At 32.8% G+C, this 17,965-nt stretch overlaps 3 protein-coding genes across 6 annotated transcripts; 2 read left to right on the top strand and 1 right to left on the bottom strand.

The window, feature by feature from the left end:
- Positions 1-261: 261 nt before the first annotated feature.
- Positions 262-2,858, top strand: LOC133676794 (7-deoxyloganetin glucosyltransferase-like). Its single transcript, XM_062098533.1, has 2 exons — positions 262-834; positions 1,794-2,858. The coding sequence occupies exons 1-2, from the start codon at positions 327-329 to the stop codon at positions 2,720-2,722; spliced, it is 1,437 nt and encodes a 478-aa protein (XP_061954517.1). The 5' UTR covers positions 262-326; the 3' UTR covers positions 2,723-2,858.
- A 1,505-nt stretch (positions 2,859-4,363) lies between these two features.
- Positions 4,364-6,386, top strand: LOC133676856 (7-deoxyloganetin glucosyltransferase-like). 2 transcript variants are annotated; one of them, XM_062098635.1, is made up of 2 exons: positions 4,364-5,099; positions 5,412-6,386. In XM_062098635.1, exons 1-2 carry the CDS (start codon positions 4,598-4,600, stop codon positions 6,302-6,304), a joined length of 1,395 nt encoding a protein of 464 aa, XP_061954619.1. In that variant the 5' UTR covers positions 4,364-4,597; the 3' UTR covers positions 6,305-6,386. The 2 variants fall into 2 exon arrangements, with proteins under 2 accessions (XP_061954619.1, XP_061954620.1); XM_062098636.1 differs by having other exon boundaries at positions 4,365-5,099; positions 5,511-6,386.
- Positions 6,387-12,679: 6,293 nt separating this feature from the next.
- On the bottom strand, positions 12,680-17,233 carry LOC133676673 (membrane-associated progesterone-binding protein 4). 3 transcript variants are annotated; one of them, XM_062098389.1, is made up of 8 exons: positions 16,951-17,230; positions 16,478-16,554; positions 16,272-16,343; positions 15,541-15,578; positions 14,065-14,108; positions 13,504-13,550; positions 13,039-13,213; positions 12,680-12,958 (listed from the first exon to the last, which is right to left on the bottom strand). In XM_062098389.1, the coding sequence occupies exons 1-8, from the start codon at positions 17,086-17,088 to the stop codon at positions 12,791-12,793; spliced, it is 759 nt and encodes a 252-aa protein (XP_061954373.1). In that variant the 5' UTR covers positions 17,089-17,230; the 3' UTR covers positions 12,680-12,790. The 3 variants fall into 3 exon arrangements, with proteins under 3 accessions (XP_061954373.1, XP_061954374.1, XP_061954375.1); XM_062098390.1 differs by having other exon boundaries at positions 16,957-17,230; XM_062098391.1 differs by having other exon boundaries at positions 12,737-12,968; positions 16,951-17,233.
- Between the last annotated feature and the right edge of the window lie 732 nt (positions 17,234-17,965).

Below are 17,965 nucleotides of genomic sequence, written 5' to 3'. Positions count from 1 at the left end.
AGTTACGTGGTGGGTCTGTCTTGGGGAGGGGAGGGGGGGGACATGTATAAAAAAAACATAACCTATTAAAAATAATAAAAATATCTATATTTAAAATTTTATCGTTGTTTATTCCCTCGTGTCTGTAAAATTTCTCGTTGTTATCACTAGAGCACAACTACAATGACCTGGCAAAACGTGACATTAATAAAATAAAAATAGAAAGTTCAAGGAAGATACAATTGTAAATAGAAAAACGAGCATTTCTGGCTATAAATCACAGGAAAAGACTCATTGAGACTGAACATAGTGAAGCAAGCTAGCCAGTAAGGGGGAAGGAGAGAGATATGGGATCCATTTCCAAGCCTCATGTTGTTATGATCCCAAGTCCACTCCAAGGTCATATAAAGACTATGCTTAAACTTGCAAAGCTTCTTCACTACAAAGGTCTTCACATCACGTTTGTCAACACAGAATTCAATCACAAACGTTTCCTCAGGTCAAGAGGACCTCATGCCCTTGATGACTTGCCTGGCTTCCATTTTAGAACCATTCCTGATGGTCTCCCTCCTTCAGATATTGATGCCACCCAAGACATACCTTCTCTTTGTGATGCCATGAACAAGAATTTCTTAGCACCCTTTAAAGATCTTCTTCTGGAACTCAGAAATACCGTATCGGAGAACAACCCTCCGGTTACCTGCATTGTTTCTGATCCCTTCGCTCCAATCTCCATCAAAGCTGGGGAAGAAGTTGGTCTTCCAGTTGTGATGTATGCCACTATGAATGCATGTGGCTATATGGGATTTAAACAGCTCCATGCTCTCAGAGAGAGAGGCTTCACCCCAATCAAAGGTAATTCACATGCTTGTTTATTATTTAAGTAATCATCAATTGCAAGTGAACTTCCAAGCAAAGTGGCTTTATACACCATTATACAACTTCTTTAGTATTTTGCAGCTAATATTCCTTTCTAAATTTTCAAACATCCAGATTCTCCCTAGCAAGTTGATGGAGAAATGATTATAAAACATTATCACGACAACAATTTCTTTTATTTATAGTATAATATATTATATTATGTTATATATACTGTACGTTCGACCGCATAATTCAAATAACATGCCATAGAACCATGTAAATTTTATATAATATCCTTTTCCAAATCACTTCTCTAAAAATCTTACAATTATTAAATCAGATAATCCTAGAAATCATAAAAAATTTATGATGGTGGGAGAATCTACTCTTAGATTTTTATTTATTTATTAGTGGTCTTTTTTAATGGAAGATATATTTCGGATACAGGCTTGGAATCTTATTTTTTTCAGCACAATAGGGAGTATTTGGCTCATAAAAAATAATTTGGTTTATAACAAGGTGTAGCCGAATTGCGATACCAGTTTCTTTTTTATCTTGCATAGACGATCAATTGACTAAAGTATAATAAATTTAATTTTAGCTATACATCTTATTCATAGTGTAAATAGTATTTAAATGTGAACAAACACAAATCACTAATTTGATTATTATTTCCTTTTATATTTCTTTTTGTTTTCTTTTTATTTATTTTTTACATCGCATTCATTTTATTTTATTGTAAATGATGTTTTAACTTTTTAGAAATTATCTTTTAAATGATTTATTTTTTATTAATACACTTTATTATTATTAAAACAATATTACAATTTAATTAATTTGGTATGCCCGCGTTCCGACAAAAATTACCAAGCTTAAATCACACAGGCAAGATCAATGATTATGTGCATTAAATTTTCATTTTGAGCTTGGTCTAATAAGATTGTGTTTTGCAGATTTGAGCAATCTAAGCAACGGCTATCTTGAGACAAAAGTAGACTGGGCTCCTGGTATGAAAGACGTTCGTCTTAAAGATTTTCCATTTATTCAAACAACAGATCCAGATGAAGTTGTATTTAACTTTGTCATTGGGGTTGCTGAAACTTCTGTTAAAGCTCGTGCAATTGCTTTTCATACTTTTGACGCCTTGGAACCAGAAGTTTTAGATGGCCTTTCCACTATTTTCCCTCGAGTTTATTCCATTGGTCCACTCCAGTTACTCCTAAATCAATTCGAAGAAAATGGCTTGAAGTCTATTGGTTACAGTCTGTGGAAAGAAGACCATGAGTGTCTCCAATGGCTGGAAACAAAGGAACCCAAATCAGTTGTGTATGTGAATTTTGGAAGCATAACAGTGATGACAGCTGATCAACTGGTGGAGTTTGCAATGGGATTAGTTAATAGTAATATCCCATTCTTGTGGATTATAAGGCCAGATTTGGTCATCGGTGAATCAGCTGTTTTACCAGCTGAATTTGCAGAGGAAACTGAAAAACGTGGCTTTATTACAAGTTGGTGTCCACAAGAGGAAGTGCTTAACCATCCAGCAGTTGGAGGGTTTCTAACTCATAGTGGCTGGGGTTCAACCATTGAGAGCTTGTGTGCTGGTGTTCCAATGGCGTGTTGGCCCTTCTTCGCTGATCAAGCAATGAACTGTAGATATAGCTGCAATGAATGGGGAGTTGGAATGGAGATTGATAATAACGTCAAGAGGGAAGAAGTGGAGATGCTGGTGAAGGAGCTAATGGAAGGGGAAAAGGGTGAGAAAATGAGGGGAAAGGCTATGGAGTGGAAAAGGTCGGCTGAAGAAGCTGTTGGGCCAGAGGGTACATCATCCATTAATTTGGACAAGTTCATCCATGGCATAATCTCTTCAAACAATTAGATCGTCACACTAGAAATAAAAAATTCATGAAAAGATAAAATTTCGTTCCTATGTGAAAAGATCAAATTTCCTTCCCTGTCTGTTGCCTTATATTGGAATTTAAATATTATAATAAATAAATGCTCCGTTTTTAACATGGTATGATATCTTGAAAATCTGTCAATACTTCTATTTTTATATCCAAAGCTATTATACTGTTAGATTCTTTGTTTTTTGATACTACATGTTTTCCTCAAATTAAAAGTACTCTTTAATATCTCATTTTTACAAGATTATATATTTATTTTGTTGTTAATAGAGTTTGTTAGTTTATGTATGCTTTTACAAGCTCTCATTGGACTACTGTTAAACGTATTTTGTATTATCTTAAAAATACAACAATACATAACCTACATATTACTCATAGTTATTCCTTTCCATTACAAGGCTTTACAAATGCAGATTTTGCAGGTAGTTGATAGGTAGTTGATGATAGAAAATTTATGGATGATTATCTTGTATCTTTTGGTTATCTTAAGCATTGATTAACTAGAAATATTCTAATTAATCATTAAGTTAATCTCTTCAAACAATTAGATCGTCACACTAGAAATAAAAAATTCATGAAAAGATCAAATTTCTTTCCCTGTCTGTTGCCTTTTATTGGAATTTAAATATTATAATAAATAAATGCTCCGTTTTTAACAAGGTATGATATCTTGAAAATCTATTGATACTTCTATCTTTATATCCAAAGTTATTATACTGTTAAATTCTTTGTTTTTTGATATTACATGTTTTCTTCAAATTAAAAGTACTTTTTAATATCTCACTTTTGCAAGATTAGATATTTGCTTTGTTGTTAACAGAATCTGTCAGTTTATGCATGTTCCTATAAGCTCTCATTGGGCTACTATTAAACATATTTTGTATTATCTTAAAGATATGACAACACATGACCTACATATTACTCATAGTTTTTCCTTTCCATTACAAGGCTTTACAAATGCAGATTTTGCAGGTAGTTGATGATAGAAAATTTATGGATAATTATCTTGTGTCTTTTGGTTATCTTAAGCAACGTATAGTTACTCGTTTTTTTACTGAAGCTGAATACAAAACCTTAGCAAATGGGGACATCATCCATTAATTTGAACAAGTTCATCCATGAAATAATCTCCTCAAACAATTAGATCGTCGCACTAGAATAAAAAAAAATTTCATGAAAAGATCAAATTTCGTTGGTATGTGAACAAAAGAAAATAACCTGGCCCTTCCCTGATTGGATTTGTTAAGCATTGATTAACTAGAAATATTCTAATTAATCATTAAGTTAATTTGTTACTTATTTTGATTATATAAAAAGAAAACAAGTTTCATGATTGGATTTTATTGATTATTTGTTGGAGAAGTGGTGTTTCATGTGAAAGTGATTGTGCATGCATCAATGCGATCCACATGGAACGTCTTGACTCCAAATAAGGTAATTATGAAAAGCTTGATTGTCTGTTGACAACTCATATGTGTATAATTGTTAAATCTGACTTGGGCGGACAAATTGATTCAAAGAACCAATAATGTAAATGGCGTTGAATTTGTAATCAAATCATATAAGCTACTGCTTTATTTATTTAAAACTTAATCACCGCGAAAAATAAAATAATTGAACCTGTACAAGATCCGATCACCCATGACACAAGCACAAGTTTTCTATAAGATGGTAGTCATAGAGAACCATGTAACATCAAGCTACATGTCTGGTACTTAAAAAGAGACAAACACCCTAAAAGATGATCATTGATGAGATATATCAGCAGAGATTTCACATCCAATAATATACTGCATGGTCTGCAGTCTTCTGAAGAAACGAAGCAAGCATAGAGAGAGTTGTGAGAGATGGGATCCAAACCAGAAGCTAATTATATGCCTCACATGGTTTTGATCCCGTATCCATTTCAAAGCCATATCAAAACCATGCTTAAATTGGCAAAACTCTTACACTCCAAAGGCTTTCACATAACATTTGTCAACACAGAATTCAATCACCAACGTTTCTTGAAATCAAGAGGCCCAGATGCCCTTGATGGCTTGCCCCACTTCCGGTTTGAAACCATCCCTGATGGCCTCCCTCCTTCACATATAGATGCTTCCCAGGAAACTATTCCTCTTGCCATGGCTGTTGAAAATAACATGTTGGCTCCCTTAAAGGTTCTTCTAGCCAAACTTGACAATCCTCCGATGACTTGCCTAGTTTCTGATGTTTTCATGCGATTCACCATCACAGCTGCTGAAGAACTTGGACTCCCACTTGTGATGCTTGTCACCATGTCTGCATGTGGATATATGGGATTCAAGCAGCTTCATGACCTCCAGGAGAAGGGCTTCCTTCCACTTAAAGGTACTAATCTTGTTGTAGAGGTCACAGGGCACGTGGTTGATCTAGTCTTGATTCTTAGATTAGGTAAATTAAGATCAGGTCAATTGTGCGCTCAAAACTTTTCAAGAAAGTTTTTGTAAGATCATGAGGCCTTTTTATTGATTTAGATTGCCTGCTTATTAGATTATAATCAAGAAAATTCTTGTTTGAACAGAACTATGATTGTCTGATGATTCTATCCAATGATTGTTCAATATGATCTAACTTTAACGCGCTGTGTTCTTACGGATGAAAGTTATCTAACAAATGGTTATCTTGAAAGTACAATTATAGAAGGAATCCCTGGTATGAAACCGCTCCAGCTTAAAGATTTTCCGTATACTCGAACAATAGATCCAGATGACTTTTTTTTCAACTTTGTAATGCGAGCAGCTGAGACTTCTGTTAAGGCTCAAGCAATTGCTATTCATACTTTTGATGCATTGGAGCAAGATGTTTTGGATGGCCTTTCCACTATATTTCCTCGTGTGTATTCCATCGGTCCACTCCAGTTGCTTCTCAATCAAATTCAACAAGATGGTTTGAGCTCTATTGGATACAATCTATGGAAAGAAGATAGTGAATGCCTTCAGTGGCTAGATACCAAGGAGCCCAAGTCAGTTGTCTATGTGAACTTTGGAAGCATAGCAGTGATGACAGCAGAGCAGCTGGTTGAGTTTGCCATGGGACTAGCTAATAGCGAGATCTCGTTCTTGTGGATTATAAGGCCGGATTTGGTTACCGGTGAGTCGGCGATTTTGCCGGCTGAGTTTCAAGTGGAAACTCAGAATCGTGGTTTCGTGACTAGTTGGTGTCAACAAGAGGAAGTTCTGAACCACCCATCAGTTGGGGGATTTCTAACTCACACTGGTTGGAATTCGATTATTGAAAGCTTGTGTGCTGGAGTGCCAGTGATATGTTGGCCTTTATTTGCTGATCAACCAATAAATTGTAGCTATGCTTGCATTGAATGGGGAGTTGGCATGGAGATTGATAACCATGTCAAGAGGGAAGAAGCGGAGAAGCTTATCAGGAACTTGATGGGAGGAGAAGAGCGTAAGAAAATGAGGGAAAAGGCCAAACACTGGAAGAAGGTGGCGGAAGAGGCTACTGTCCCTAATGGTTCATCATCCATTAATTTAGACAGGTTCATCAATGAAATGTTACAATCAAACATCACTTTGTAACCTATGATCATTCAAAAGAGAAAACACTTCTGTGATGGGATTTTATTGCTTGCGAATTGAAGAAAGCTAGTGTTCGCACTAATGGTGTTTGTCTTGAATTTTGCAGAAGGCTCCAATTAAACAATGAAGAACAATATATTTGTTTTTGGGTTTTGAAAGAGATTTTTAAAAAAAATTGAAATTTTTTAAATTTTTTTTTATTTAAAATTATTTTATATATTTTTATATGTAATGATTTTAAATTTTAAAAATAAAAATATATTATTTTAATATATCTTCACATATAAAGTACTTTAAAATACATCCATCATCACAGTATAGAACGATATCTGAGAATAAGGGTACTTTTCATTTGCAACAAGTGGAGGACATAAAACAAAGTACAGTACAGTAATATTACTAAAAAGAGTGTCTACGTCAGGTGGTGTCCTAATGTCCATATCTTTTTCAAAAGTCTTTGCTACTAAGAGAATGTTTGATTTGGAAGTACTTTTAGGTTTTTTTTTTTTTTTATGATACACATAAAAGATATATATTTTTAGTTTACAGGGATATAGTTTGTGTTTTATAAGGATGGTATTTTTAAGGTTTATATTCTACTCTCAGCTTAAATATTATAGAATATAAAGCATGTATATATCTGAATAAAAAATTAATATAGAATTATTTTAATATTATAATTTTCATGATTATTGTTGTGTTGGCACAATCTAAGCCGTTTTATTATTTTCAACTACCGGCTAAGTTAATTAAACATGATAATTTTAAAATACAATTTAATTTTAAATTTGTATTAAATAAGAAATTAGATTAAAAAAATTTTAAATTAATATTTTAAATTAGATTTAATAAAAATATCAAATAATACAACTAGAAAAGTAATTTTTAGTTTAATTTTTTTATTTAATTTGGGCCGCAGCATAGATCTTCCCTGTAAACTAATGCATTCCTCTTCCTAAATGCCACTTTAGCCATTGAATTTAATATCTATTTCTTGAAATCCTTGTGACAGGAAAACTGTTCCAGTGGAGGAGAATATGACCACCTCTTCATATATCTTTTTCTGTTACTTCATGTCTCAAGATATCAAAGGTTATACTTCAGCCACCTGTCAAAAAATAAAGAATATAGTTATTATAAGTTTGTTAATATGGTTAGACAGTTAATAAAATCTATTATTATTAATTAGATTATGTAACCAAGCTTCTCACCTTTAGTTCATATAAAATAAATGTAACAGTGTTAGAAATGTAAGCAATGAATAATACATAGAAACATTTTTTTTTTCTTTGCATTGCAGCATCTTTCTTTAATTTTGTTTGCTTCTTTGTTTGTCTTTATAACAATTCTTACTAGCTTAACACAATGGAAGCTGAAGAAATCCTTGAAGACCATAACTTTCATTCATATTGTATTAATGTATGTTAAACTTATAAAAATTAAAATTATCATGAGTAGGTGTTTTAAGAAAATAATCAAAATAAATATTCTTGATTATTTTCAAATATATCAATAAAAAAAATTAAGGATTTAAACAACTCAAGGTAGCAAGGAAATTAGTTAGGAAAACAAGTTTATTTTTAAAAGAGATGATCTAGTATGTTTTACAATTTGTTTTATTATATTTACTTATATATCTTGTTGTTCATGTAATCAAATTATGAAAGAATATCATTCTCTTCTATTCTAAATTTCTACATGTATAGTCTACGGAAAGAGGAAGATGAGCCAAGTCTTCAATGGCTGGATACCAAAGAGCCTAAATCAGTGCTGTATGTGAACTTTGGCAGCGTAATAGTGATTGCATCAGAACAACTAGTTGAGTTTGCAATGGGACTAGCAAACAGCAACCATTTTTTTTGTGGGTTATACGTCCAGATTTGGTCATTGGCAACTCAGCAATCTTGCCAGCTGAATTTGAAGTGGAAACTAAGAAACGTGGATTTATTGCAAACCGATGTCTTCAAGAGGAAGTACCAAGCCATCCATGATCAGGTGGTGGATTCTCAACATATAGTGGTCGGCGTTCAGCTATGGAGAGCTTATCTACTGGACTTCCAACGGTCTGCTTGCCATTCTTTGCAGACCAACAAGTGAACGGTAGATATACTTGCAAAGAGCAGATGTGTTGTCAAATCCAAGCATTGTGTTTTGAGTGCCATATCTTGACACGTCGTATAAAATTATCGTTCCAAGTCTAGAGAGAGAAAAAAAAAACTATGATTTGATAAAATTCTAAATGTGAATAATGAAACTTAAACCAAAGAAAATATTGAAACCTAATTATGAGAGAAATACAAAAAAAAATTGAAACATCATTTTTTGGATCTAATTTGTACAACGTCTGCATGTGTCATAATGGGATTAAAGCAAATTCATGTTCTAAGGGAGAAAGGCTTCATCAGCCTATTTAGGCCCTTACTAGAAAGTAATTTTTTAAAAAAAAATGAATTTTAGAGAAAGTGAATTCTAGAAAAGTATTTTCTGATATTTGGTAGTGTAATGAAAAATAAGTTGGAAAATATTTTCCAGTATTTGGTTATGTTATGGAAAATGAGCTGGAAAATGACTTATTAATCTTTTATTTTTCTCAAGTTTATTAAAATAATAAGAAACAAATCTTACAAATTAAAAAGTTGAATGAGAATGAAATTGAAAAAAAAATATAATTTCATAAATTATCTTAAAAAAATAATAATCAAAATAATAAAGATCAAATCCAAAAAATTAAAAAAAATGAAAGATGAAGAAATTAAAATAATAATAATTAACATTTCATAAATTATTTCAAATAAAATAAGTAACAATCAAAAGAATGAGGATCAAATTTGATAGATAAAAAATTTCAATAAAAAAATGATAAGGAAAAAGCAAATAGCAATTATAAAAATAAGAACCAAAGTTAATATAAAAATTAAATTTTAAGAGATGAAATTGAAAAATAAATATTCAAAACAAATTATATATAGCAATCAAAAGTTTGAGGATCAAATTTGATATAATCAGCAAATAATAATATTTCTAAATTTTTCACAATTTCCGGAAAGTGTTTTCCGCCCAAATTTTCCAGGAAAACACTTTCTTGAAAACCAAGCCAAATTTTCCTTTGACTGGAAAGTGTTTTCCGTTGACTAACTTTTCTAATGGCAAACAAACACAGGAAAGTTTGGAAAGTGATTTCCCGGAAATCACTTTCCGGAAAACAAACACAGCTAAAAGGGAAAACACTTTCCTGAAAACCAAACCAAATTTTTCTTTGACTGGAAAGTGTTTTTCGTTGATCGAAAAGTGGTTTCCGTTGACTAACTTTCCTAGTGGTAAACAAACACAGAAAAGTTTGGAAAGTGATTTCCTGAAAACAACTCTCCGGAAAACAAACATGGCCTTAAAGGTATATACTTTAAAGGTCTGGAAGAAAAGCGAATCATTGGAAGGTTCACTCTAAAATATTGTGTTTTTGCAGACAATAGCTGTTTTGGAAACATCAATTGATTCGGTTCCTAGCATGAAAGACACTCAGCTTAACGATATTCCATTTGCTTGAAGCACAGATCCAAATGATATCGAGCTAAACTTTGCCATGGAAGCTGTTGAGAGTGCTGTTAAGGCTCCAACAATTATTCTTCATACTCATGATGAATTGGAGCCTAGTGTTTTGCGAGATCTCTCAATGATACATCCTTGTGTTTATGCTGTTGGCCCGTTCCAGGTACTCCTCAATCGGATTCAAGAAGATGATTTGAAGTCCATTGGATACAATCTATGGAAAGAAGAAAGCGAATCTTGTTAGAAATATTTGAAGGAGAAAAGTAAAAATGAAAACATGGGAAGCATGGTAAAAATGGTAAAAAACAAATCTCATCCGTAAAAATATATTACTTTTCTAAAAGAAAAGATCTCGAACTTGGATTTGAACTAACAATACACCAAACATATATTTATATTAGCTTAGCATAATTCAAAAAACTAAAAAATAAATATATCCTTAATAGTTACATGCATATACTTAGAAAACTAAAAAGTACTTGTGAAAACTTCAAAAATTAATTCCAACACACCCCCTTAATTTTGAAAGTATTATAATTCTTGAAATTTAAAATGTGATGCAAATCTTATAATAACTTTTAATATCTTTTTTTATATACTTTTACCGTCATATTGTGTCATATTGTATCGTCTATAAATTTTTTTTAATTAACTTTCATCTTCATCTTAGAAAAATCTCTCTTGCATCTTTGTCTTAGCCACTTCTTTCATCATAGCTAGCTAATGGCATTCCATTGCCATTTCTTTAATTTGCTTTTCTTCAATTATTGTCTTTGTTTGAACATGGCTACTCCTAGCTATTTTTCTCCTCATGTTATTGTTGCCACAATTCTCTAGTCAAGCAATTCTTTTCAAGATTTGGCTCACTCTACTTTAGATTGTTGTCTTCTTCTTATCATAGCTCTTTAGCTGTTTCTTATATCTTTTAGGAAGAGTTATCTCTTCTCTTTTTTATATGTGGTCTCTCTTGTACAACATATCATCATCTCTTGTGCAATAAATTGTTAATTTGCATTAAACCTCTTTTTGAGGTTTCATTTATCTCTTTTTGATGTAAGGTCTCAATTTTCTTGTTAGGCATTATCATCTTGTACCTTTATTTTATTTTATTTTCTGGATGTCATTTGTCCACTCTATTTTGGAATTTTACACTTTTTAGTTTTTCTAAAAACTCACTAGATCGATGATATCCTTTTAAAAATATTTGAAGGGAAAAAGTTAAAATAGAAAACATGAGAAGCATGGTGAAAAATAAATCTCATTCGTATAAATATATTATTCTTTTAAGAGAGAGAGTCTCTTGGACTTGAACTTACAATAATCCAAACATATATTTATACTAATTTAGGATAATTTAAAAGATTTAAAATAGGAAAAATACTTTAAACGAAAACATCAAAAATTAGTTCCAACAACTGTCTCCAACGGTTGGATACCAAAGAACCAAACTCAGTGATCTATGTGAGTGCCGGAAGCATGACCGTGATGACAGCAGAACAACTATTCAAGTTTGCAATGTGACCAAGATCCCATTGTTGTGGATTATAAGGCCAGATCTTGTAATAGGCAATTCGAAGATTTTGCCACCTGAGTTTGCAGCAGAAATTCAGAAACGTGGCCTTACTGCAAGCTGGTGTCCACAGGAAGAAGTACTCAACCATCCATCAGTTGGAGGTTTCTAACTCATTGCGGTTGGGGTTCAACTATTGAGAGCTTGTCTGCAGAAGTTTCAATGGTGTGTTAGCCATTCTTTGCAGACCAACAAATGAATTGCAGATATACCTGCATTGAATGGGGTGTCGGCACGGAGATTGATAATAATGTCAAAAGGGAAAAGGTTGAGAAGCTTGTCTCTAGGATTTTCCATTTTCGAAGAAGAGATCCTGATGAATTTGGACTAAACTTCTCCATGGAAGGTGCTGAGAATGCTATTAAGGCTAGTGCAATTATTGTTCATACATTCGATACGTTATAGCCATATGTTTCGGATGGCCTTTCTTCTATATTTTATCGAGTTTATGCTATTGGCCCTTACTAGTTACTCTTCAATCAATCAAAATCTATTGGCTGCGGGAGTTCCTATGATTTGTTGGCCCTTCTTTGCAGATCAACAGATGAACTGTACTCGATATATTTGCAATGAATGGGGAGTTGGCATTGAGATGGATAATAATGCAAAGAGGGAAGAAGTGGTGAAGCTTGTTATAGAGCTTATGGAAGGTGAGAATGATAAGAAAACGAGGGAAAAGGTCATGGACTGAAAAAGGTTGACTGAAGAGGCCACTGTACCAACTGGTTCAACAATCCATTAATCCGGAGAGGTTGGTTAGTGAGGCGCGTTTGTCAAATTAATAGTTTCTGACTTCCGACAGCATTGGGAAAATGGGGGAGACGAGAGACTAAAAAATGCGGGTCAATTTATATTTTTAAAAACTTTAATTATTTTTTTTCTGCTGAAAGATTTTTTTTATATGTTTTAAATTATTTTATGTGTTAATCTAAAAATTAATTTTTAAAAAATAAAAACATTATTTTAAAAAATAACTACAACTACACTACACTCTCAAATAGGTATAAAACTGAAAGTGATTCATACCAAAGTTTTAGTTTTAAAATGATTCATACCAAGCTTGTTACCTTTACGTGAGGGTAATATTCAGGAGTGAACAGAGGTGAGGCCAATGTTAGAGGTTCCATCCCCAAACTGTATCATCCTAGAAAATGGCAGTGAGGTGATGATCCCTCCCTTGCTTCATGAAGATGAACGAGTATAATCACATTAACATGGCACATTGGTAAATAATCAAAACCATCTAAAGCTGCACCAAAGAAATGAAACACGATATTTCTTTCTGTTGCCTTAGAATTATCTATGGAGGCAAGAACTTGTAAGCAATGTACATATTAGGATAATTTAATAACATGCATCGTGTCGCTAGTTCAAACACGGCATGTCTTGGAAAGATAATCACATCCTTCATACACTTCTAGCCCTGTCTCGCTTAGTTGATCTTCCTTAAAGCAAGCGCATCGCTTGCTCATCTTCCCAGTCAAAGCAATTTCTAGTGGTCTCTGCACTAACCTTGGGAAGCCATCATCACACCAGACCTGCCCAAAGCTGAAAGTGAAACTACTGAAAAGTATACGAACAGAGAAAATAGATATGCATCCTAATCATGAGAATATACCTCTCCACCCTCTCCCTGGCTCCACCTCGAATTGCAACTAGGCTGTTTGGCCTCCTCTTTTTTCTGTTTCTCCAGAAGCTGGGTGCCTCTTGCAGCCTTTGCTTCAACTCCTTTCAAAGATTTGGTAGGATTTCCTTCACTATCATAATAGCGACCAACCAGTTTACCAACAAACCTGACATTCAGGATTTGTGATTGCGACCACCAAGTCAATATCAAGAGTTGTACTTGATTAGTGAATATTTGATTTCTGTACCAATTTTATCTCTCTTGTTTTACTGATAACACCAATGTTCCAGACATAATCTTAGAGAATTTCGCAATTCAATATAGATGATTAGAGTTATTTAGAACTGAATGAAAAGAAAAGTTATTAAATTCATAAGAGCTCCATAGTATCGGATTTTTCTTTTTGCTCCTTCATACTAAGCTCAAAGGACATAATATGGACAATGTGCAACTCACGTGTAGCTTCTGAAGTAGAATTCTCGCCATTCAACAATACTCTTCACCTACAGATGCGGCAATAATTGAATCATATAGCACAGAACTTTTAGCAATATACCAACATTAGCATGGAGCAGGTATGAAAAGTTTAGCAAATTGATCCATAATACAGAAATGAAGTTTGATGTTTATGTTATTTTCTTTTTGACACTTTTTGACAAATAACCATTGTGTTAAGAGAGTTTAAAAAGAAAACGACTCTTAAAATGATATGGAAGCTTTAAACAGAAAATGAAGGATGATGCACAGGCATGGCATGGCATGGCATGGCATGGCAGTCATCCTTTAACTGTGCCCAAACCAATGACTATGTCCAATATGCTCATCAATAACTAAATTTTTCCAAGATGAACTGTATGCTTTGAACTACCTTTCTATGTGCTAGAAATAATGCAACAACAAGGTGGAGTTGTTCTTTGACATAGAAAATGGTCAAAGTAGGGCTATGCTGCACAAACTTGCAGTGCATATACACAAACATTCCTCAGCCTGAAGGAAAGGGAACATGACGGGGATTACCTCAGTACTCGACAAACCACGCAATGAGTCTGTGAGTCCATCTCCTGCATAAAATGGGAAGAGGAGATAAATATACTTGCAAAGGCAATTCATTTTCAGGGACAAAGGCAAATTAGTAGGGAAGGGAAAAGTCAGCTGGACTTCTGATAGGATACAAGTGACAGACTTATGGAGTTGATGTTTAAAATATGATGGGAATCTAGATGAGTGCTTATTAGGCCCCGTTTGTTTGCAGGAAAGTAGTTTCCTTTTGGAAAGTAAATTCCGGGAAAGTGAATTCCGGGAAAGTATTTTCCGATGTTTGGTAGTGTAATGGAAAATAAGTTGGAAAACACTTTCCAGTGTTTGGTTATGTTACGGAAAATGAGCTGGAAAATAACTTATTAATATTTTATTTTTTCAAGTTTATTAAAATAATGAGGAACAAATCTTACAAATTAAAAAGTTGAATGAGAATGAAATTGAAAAAAAAATATAATTTCATAAATTATCTCAAATAAAATAAATAATAATCAAAATAATAGAGATCAAATCTAAAAAATTAAAAAAAATGAAAAGTGAAGAAATTAAAATAATAATAATTAACATTTTATAAATTATTTCAAATAAAATAAGTAAAAATCAAAAGAATGAGGACCAAATTTGATAGATAAAAAATTTCAATAAAAAAATGATAAGAAAAAAGCAAATAGCAATTATAAAAATAAGGACCAAAATTAATATAAAAATTAAATTTTAAGAGATGAAATTAAAAAATAAATATTCAAAACAAATTATATATAACAATCAAAAGTTTGAGGATTAAATTTGATATAATTAGCAAATAATGACATTTCTAAATTTTTCACAACTTCCGGAAAGTGTTTTCCGCCCAAATTTTTCAGGAAAACACTTTCCTGAAAACCAAGCCAAATTTTCCTTTGACTGGAAAGTGTTTTCCGTTGACCAACTTTTCCAATAGCAAACAAACACAAGAAAGTTTGGAAAGTGGTTTCCCGGAAACCACTTTCCGGAAAACAAACACAGCCAAAAGGGAAAACACTTTCCTAGAAATCAAACCAAATTTTTCTTTGACTGGAAAGTGTTTTCCGTTGACCGAAAAGTGTTTCCGTTGACCAGAAAGTGTTTTCCGTTGACCAACTTTTCTAATGGCAAACAAACACAGGAAAGTTTGGAAAGTGGTTTCCCGGAAAATGAATTCCGGGAAACAAACATGGCCTTAGTTACTGAGACCTGAGAACCTATTCATAGGAGTTGTTTCAACAACAACAAACTAATATCATTAGGAATGGTTGTGATTAGTTAGTTGGTAGCTGGAAGTTGAGGAATAATGGGTTTTAAAGGTGAAAGCATAAGAAGGAGGGGCCTGTTTAATTTCATCATCCATACAAACATCAAAAATTATATTGTTGAAGCCCAGATAAAAAAAAATATATATATATATATATATATATGATAATAGGAGACAGGTTTTACCTGTAAAGTTTCCTGAAACAAATGCACGAGAAGCATCTCTAAGTTCATAAGAATGAGAAAGTAGTCAGCTGCAGTATTAAACTCATTTTTAACCAAACAGAGAACAGGAGAAAGAACAACTGAATGGTATTAAATAGATCAATGGGCCAGCCACAGACCAAACAATCATTAGAATAATTTAAATTGGTAAGTTGAGAGCGGGGACTATGAAGTGTTTTAAGTATTTGCTGAGCTTGGGAATCAAAGAAAACAAACAAGCTTAAGTTCACAAAAACTAAATACAATGCTCTTGATGTTGATGGAAGTTAAACTGCACGAGCAGAAGAATCAGTAGGCTGTAGGGAAAAAAAATAGATATCCAGGTTTGACTCCATCAAAATTTGTGCAGCTTGCATGTACTCCATAAGTGAACATTACCAGAACCACGGCTATGCAAATCATAGGAACTACATTCATAGAACAATCAAAAGTAACTAAATGCAGATTCACTTAAGAGATTGCACAGAAATTTGCACCAGCCAATTAATTCCACAAAATCTTCTAATGTCTTCAAGCACATGATAATGCGGAAGAATTTTCACACTATCAAACTAAAAGTGATACAGAAATGAGGTTATAGCGCAATTTTTGTTAAGAGCCAAACCGGCAGTTCGAAACAGCAAAAAGGAGCCACTTAATTGCAAAATAGAGCGACGAGATTAGAGTTAGTGGGAAGATCGGAGAGAACAAACCTTCCAGAAAAATGGTGGTAACCCCCTCCTACCCCATAATGAGATTTTCCTTTTGTTACATCAAACACAGATCTAATTTAAAAACAAGTAATCAAAATCAGCCACTATAATAAGCTCAATGATTCATATAAACACAAATTTAGAACACACGAACAAGAAAACATATATATATATATATATAGAGAGAGAGAGAGAGAAGAGTGTACCCAAGAATTCCTAAAAGGATGGGCAATGTATCATCAGTTCCATTGTACAAAGCAAGTTCTTCAGCAGTGAACAATCTCTAGAATTTCAAGAAACACAGTCAATATTGGGAATTTGATCAAATCATTTACAGTCTCCACAAGCCAACCAAAGCATGTTCATGATTTGGGGTTTCGAACTCCAGGAAAAAAAAGGAATTCATTCAGCTGAGCTAAATAAACAGATAAAAAAGGCCAAAAATCCATAAAACTCTAATTCTTTTCATTCCAAAACATTAACAAGAAATCAGCGTTGGACTTTTTAACCATTTGGGTCAAGTAATAACAACGAAAGCCAAACACTTTGGTGTTTTAAAGACCAAAAAGGTCATTTCATTGAGATAAAACACTTCAAATTCAATCAATTTGGGCCCAAAAAAATCCCATCAGAATAAAATTTAAACCAAAAAAAAAGGAGAGAGAGAAGAGGGGGGGACCTGGACCTGTTGTTGAAGAGAATTGCTAAAGGATTTGAAGGGAAATCTGGGGGTGAAGGAGAGAGCAGCAAGAGTGACTAAAACAGTAATCAAAACAAAAGGAGATTTTGCTAATCTCTTTATTATTACAGTTGCCATATCTGCCGCTGGTTAATGACAGAGAACCTAGGCACAAGACTTCAACTACAGCAACCACCTTAAGGAGGTTGAAGTGAAAACGGTCACCGTTTTGTCTTGGTTGGTAATTTACTAGTGGATTTTGAGGCCCCTGTTATGAGACCTGGGCAGTATTCTGACCCGGTTTAAAACCTTGCAGGTTGGTCCGGTTAGATTAACGAGATAATTCTTTTATTAAAATAATATTTTTTTTTTAAATTGTTTTTATTTTAAAAGGACTGAAATGATGTTTATATGATAAAAATAATTTGATTTGAGATGAAATTCAGCAAGCTATATTTGAGTCTTGCCACTAATTTTTTTATGAAATATTATATTTATATATGTTCGTGAAAATAATTAAAATTTCAAGTCTCTCTTGGCGTTTGTACTAGGTGTCTGAGCATTCTTTATATTAATCTTATTAACAAAATAACATTGATATAAAAATAAAGTTTTTTTTTTTTGGAGAACAAAAGTAACGGGTTTGAAAAAAAATATTTATAATTAACATTTGATGGTAATATATATATATATATATATATATATATATATATATAGAATTTTACAATAATTCTCATATATGATTAAATATAAACAATCCAAATCAATTATTTTAAATATATACAAGATAAAAGATAGTTTAAGTTATACTGGAGAATTGTAGTAATAAAATCCAACTCAAGACCAAAAATAAGTTGTAAGCAAACACTTGAAAAAAAAATATTATTTTAATAAAAAAATTAATAAATTAAAGATTAAACTTTGAGGGTCATCTAAATTTATTTATTTATTTGTTTAATCATAAACCAATTCATGCCTCGAATTAACTTACAGATCCTAGAATAACCCATGCTAC

This window comes from Populus nigra, chromosome 17 (genome assembly GCF_951802175.1).
Source record: "Populus nigra chromosome 17, ddPopNigr1.1, whole genome shotgun sequence".
NCBI classification, from domain to species: Eukaryota; Viridiplantae; Streptophyta; class Magnoliopsida; order Malpighiales; family Salicaceae; genus Populus; species Populus nigra.
Note: the sequence above shows the minus strand (reverse complement) of the source record. Positions and strands in the feature narration are given on the sequence as shown.

Coding starts and splice junctions, on each gene's coding strand:
- LOC133676794 (XM_062098533.1), top strand. CDS start 327: ATGGGATCCATTTCCAAGCCTCATGTTGTTATGATCCCAAGTCCACTC. Junction 835..1,793: donor AGGCTTCACCCCAATCAAAG/GTAATTCACATG, acceptor TGTGTTTTGCAG/ATTTGAGCAATCTAAGCAAC.
- LOC133676856 (XM_062098635.1), top strand. CDS start 4,598: ATGGGATCCAAACCAGAAGCTAATTATATGCCTCACATGGTTTTGATC. Junction 5,100..5,411: donor GGGCTTCCTTCCACTTAAAG/GTACTAATCTTG, acceptor GTACAATTATAG/AAGGAATCCCTGGTATGAAA.
- LOC133676673 (XM_062098389.1), bottom strand. CDS start 17,088: ATGGCAACTGTAATAATAAAGAGATTAGCAAAATCTCCTTTTGTTTTG. Junction 13,551..14,064: donor GTGGTTTGTCGAGTACTGAG/GTAATCCCCGTC, acceptor CCGCATCTGTAG/GTGAAGAGTATTGTTGAATG. Junction 12,959..13,038: donor GCCAGGGAGAGGGTGGAGAG/GTATATTCTCAT, acceptor AGCTTTGGGCAG/GTCTGGTGTGATGATGGCTT.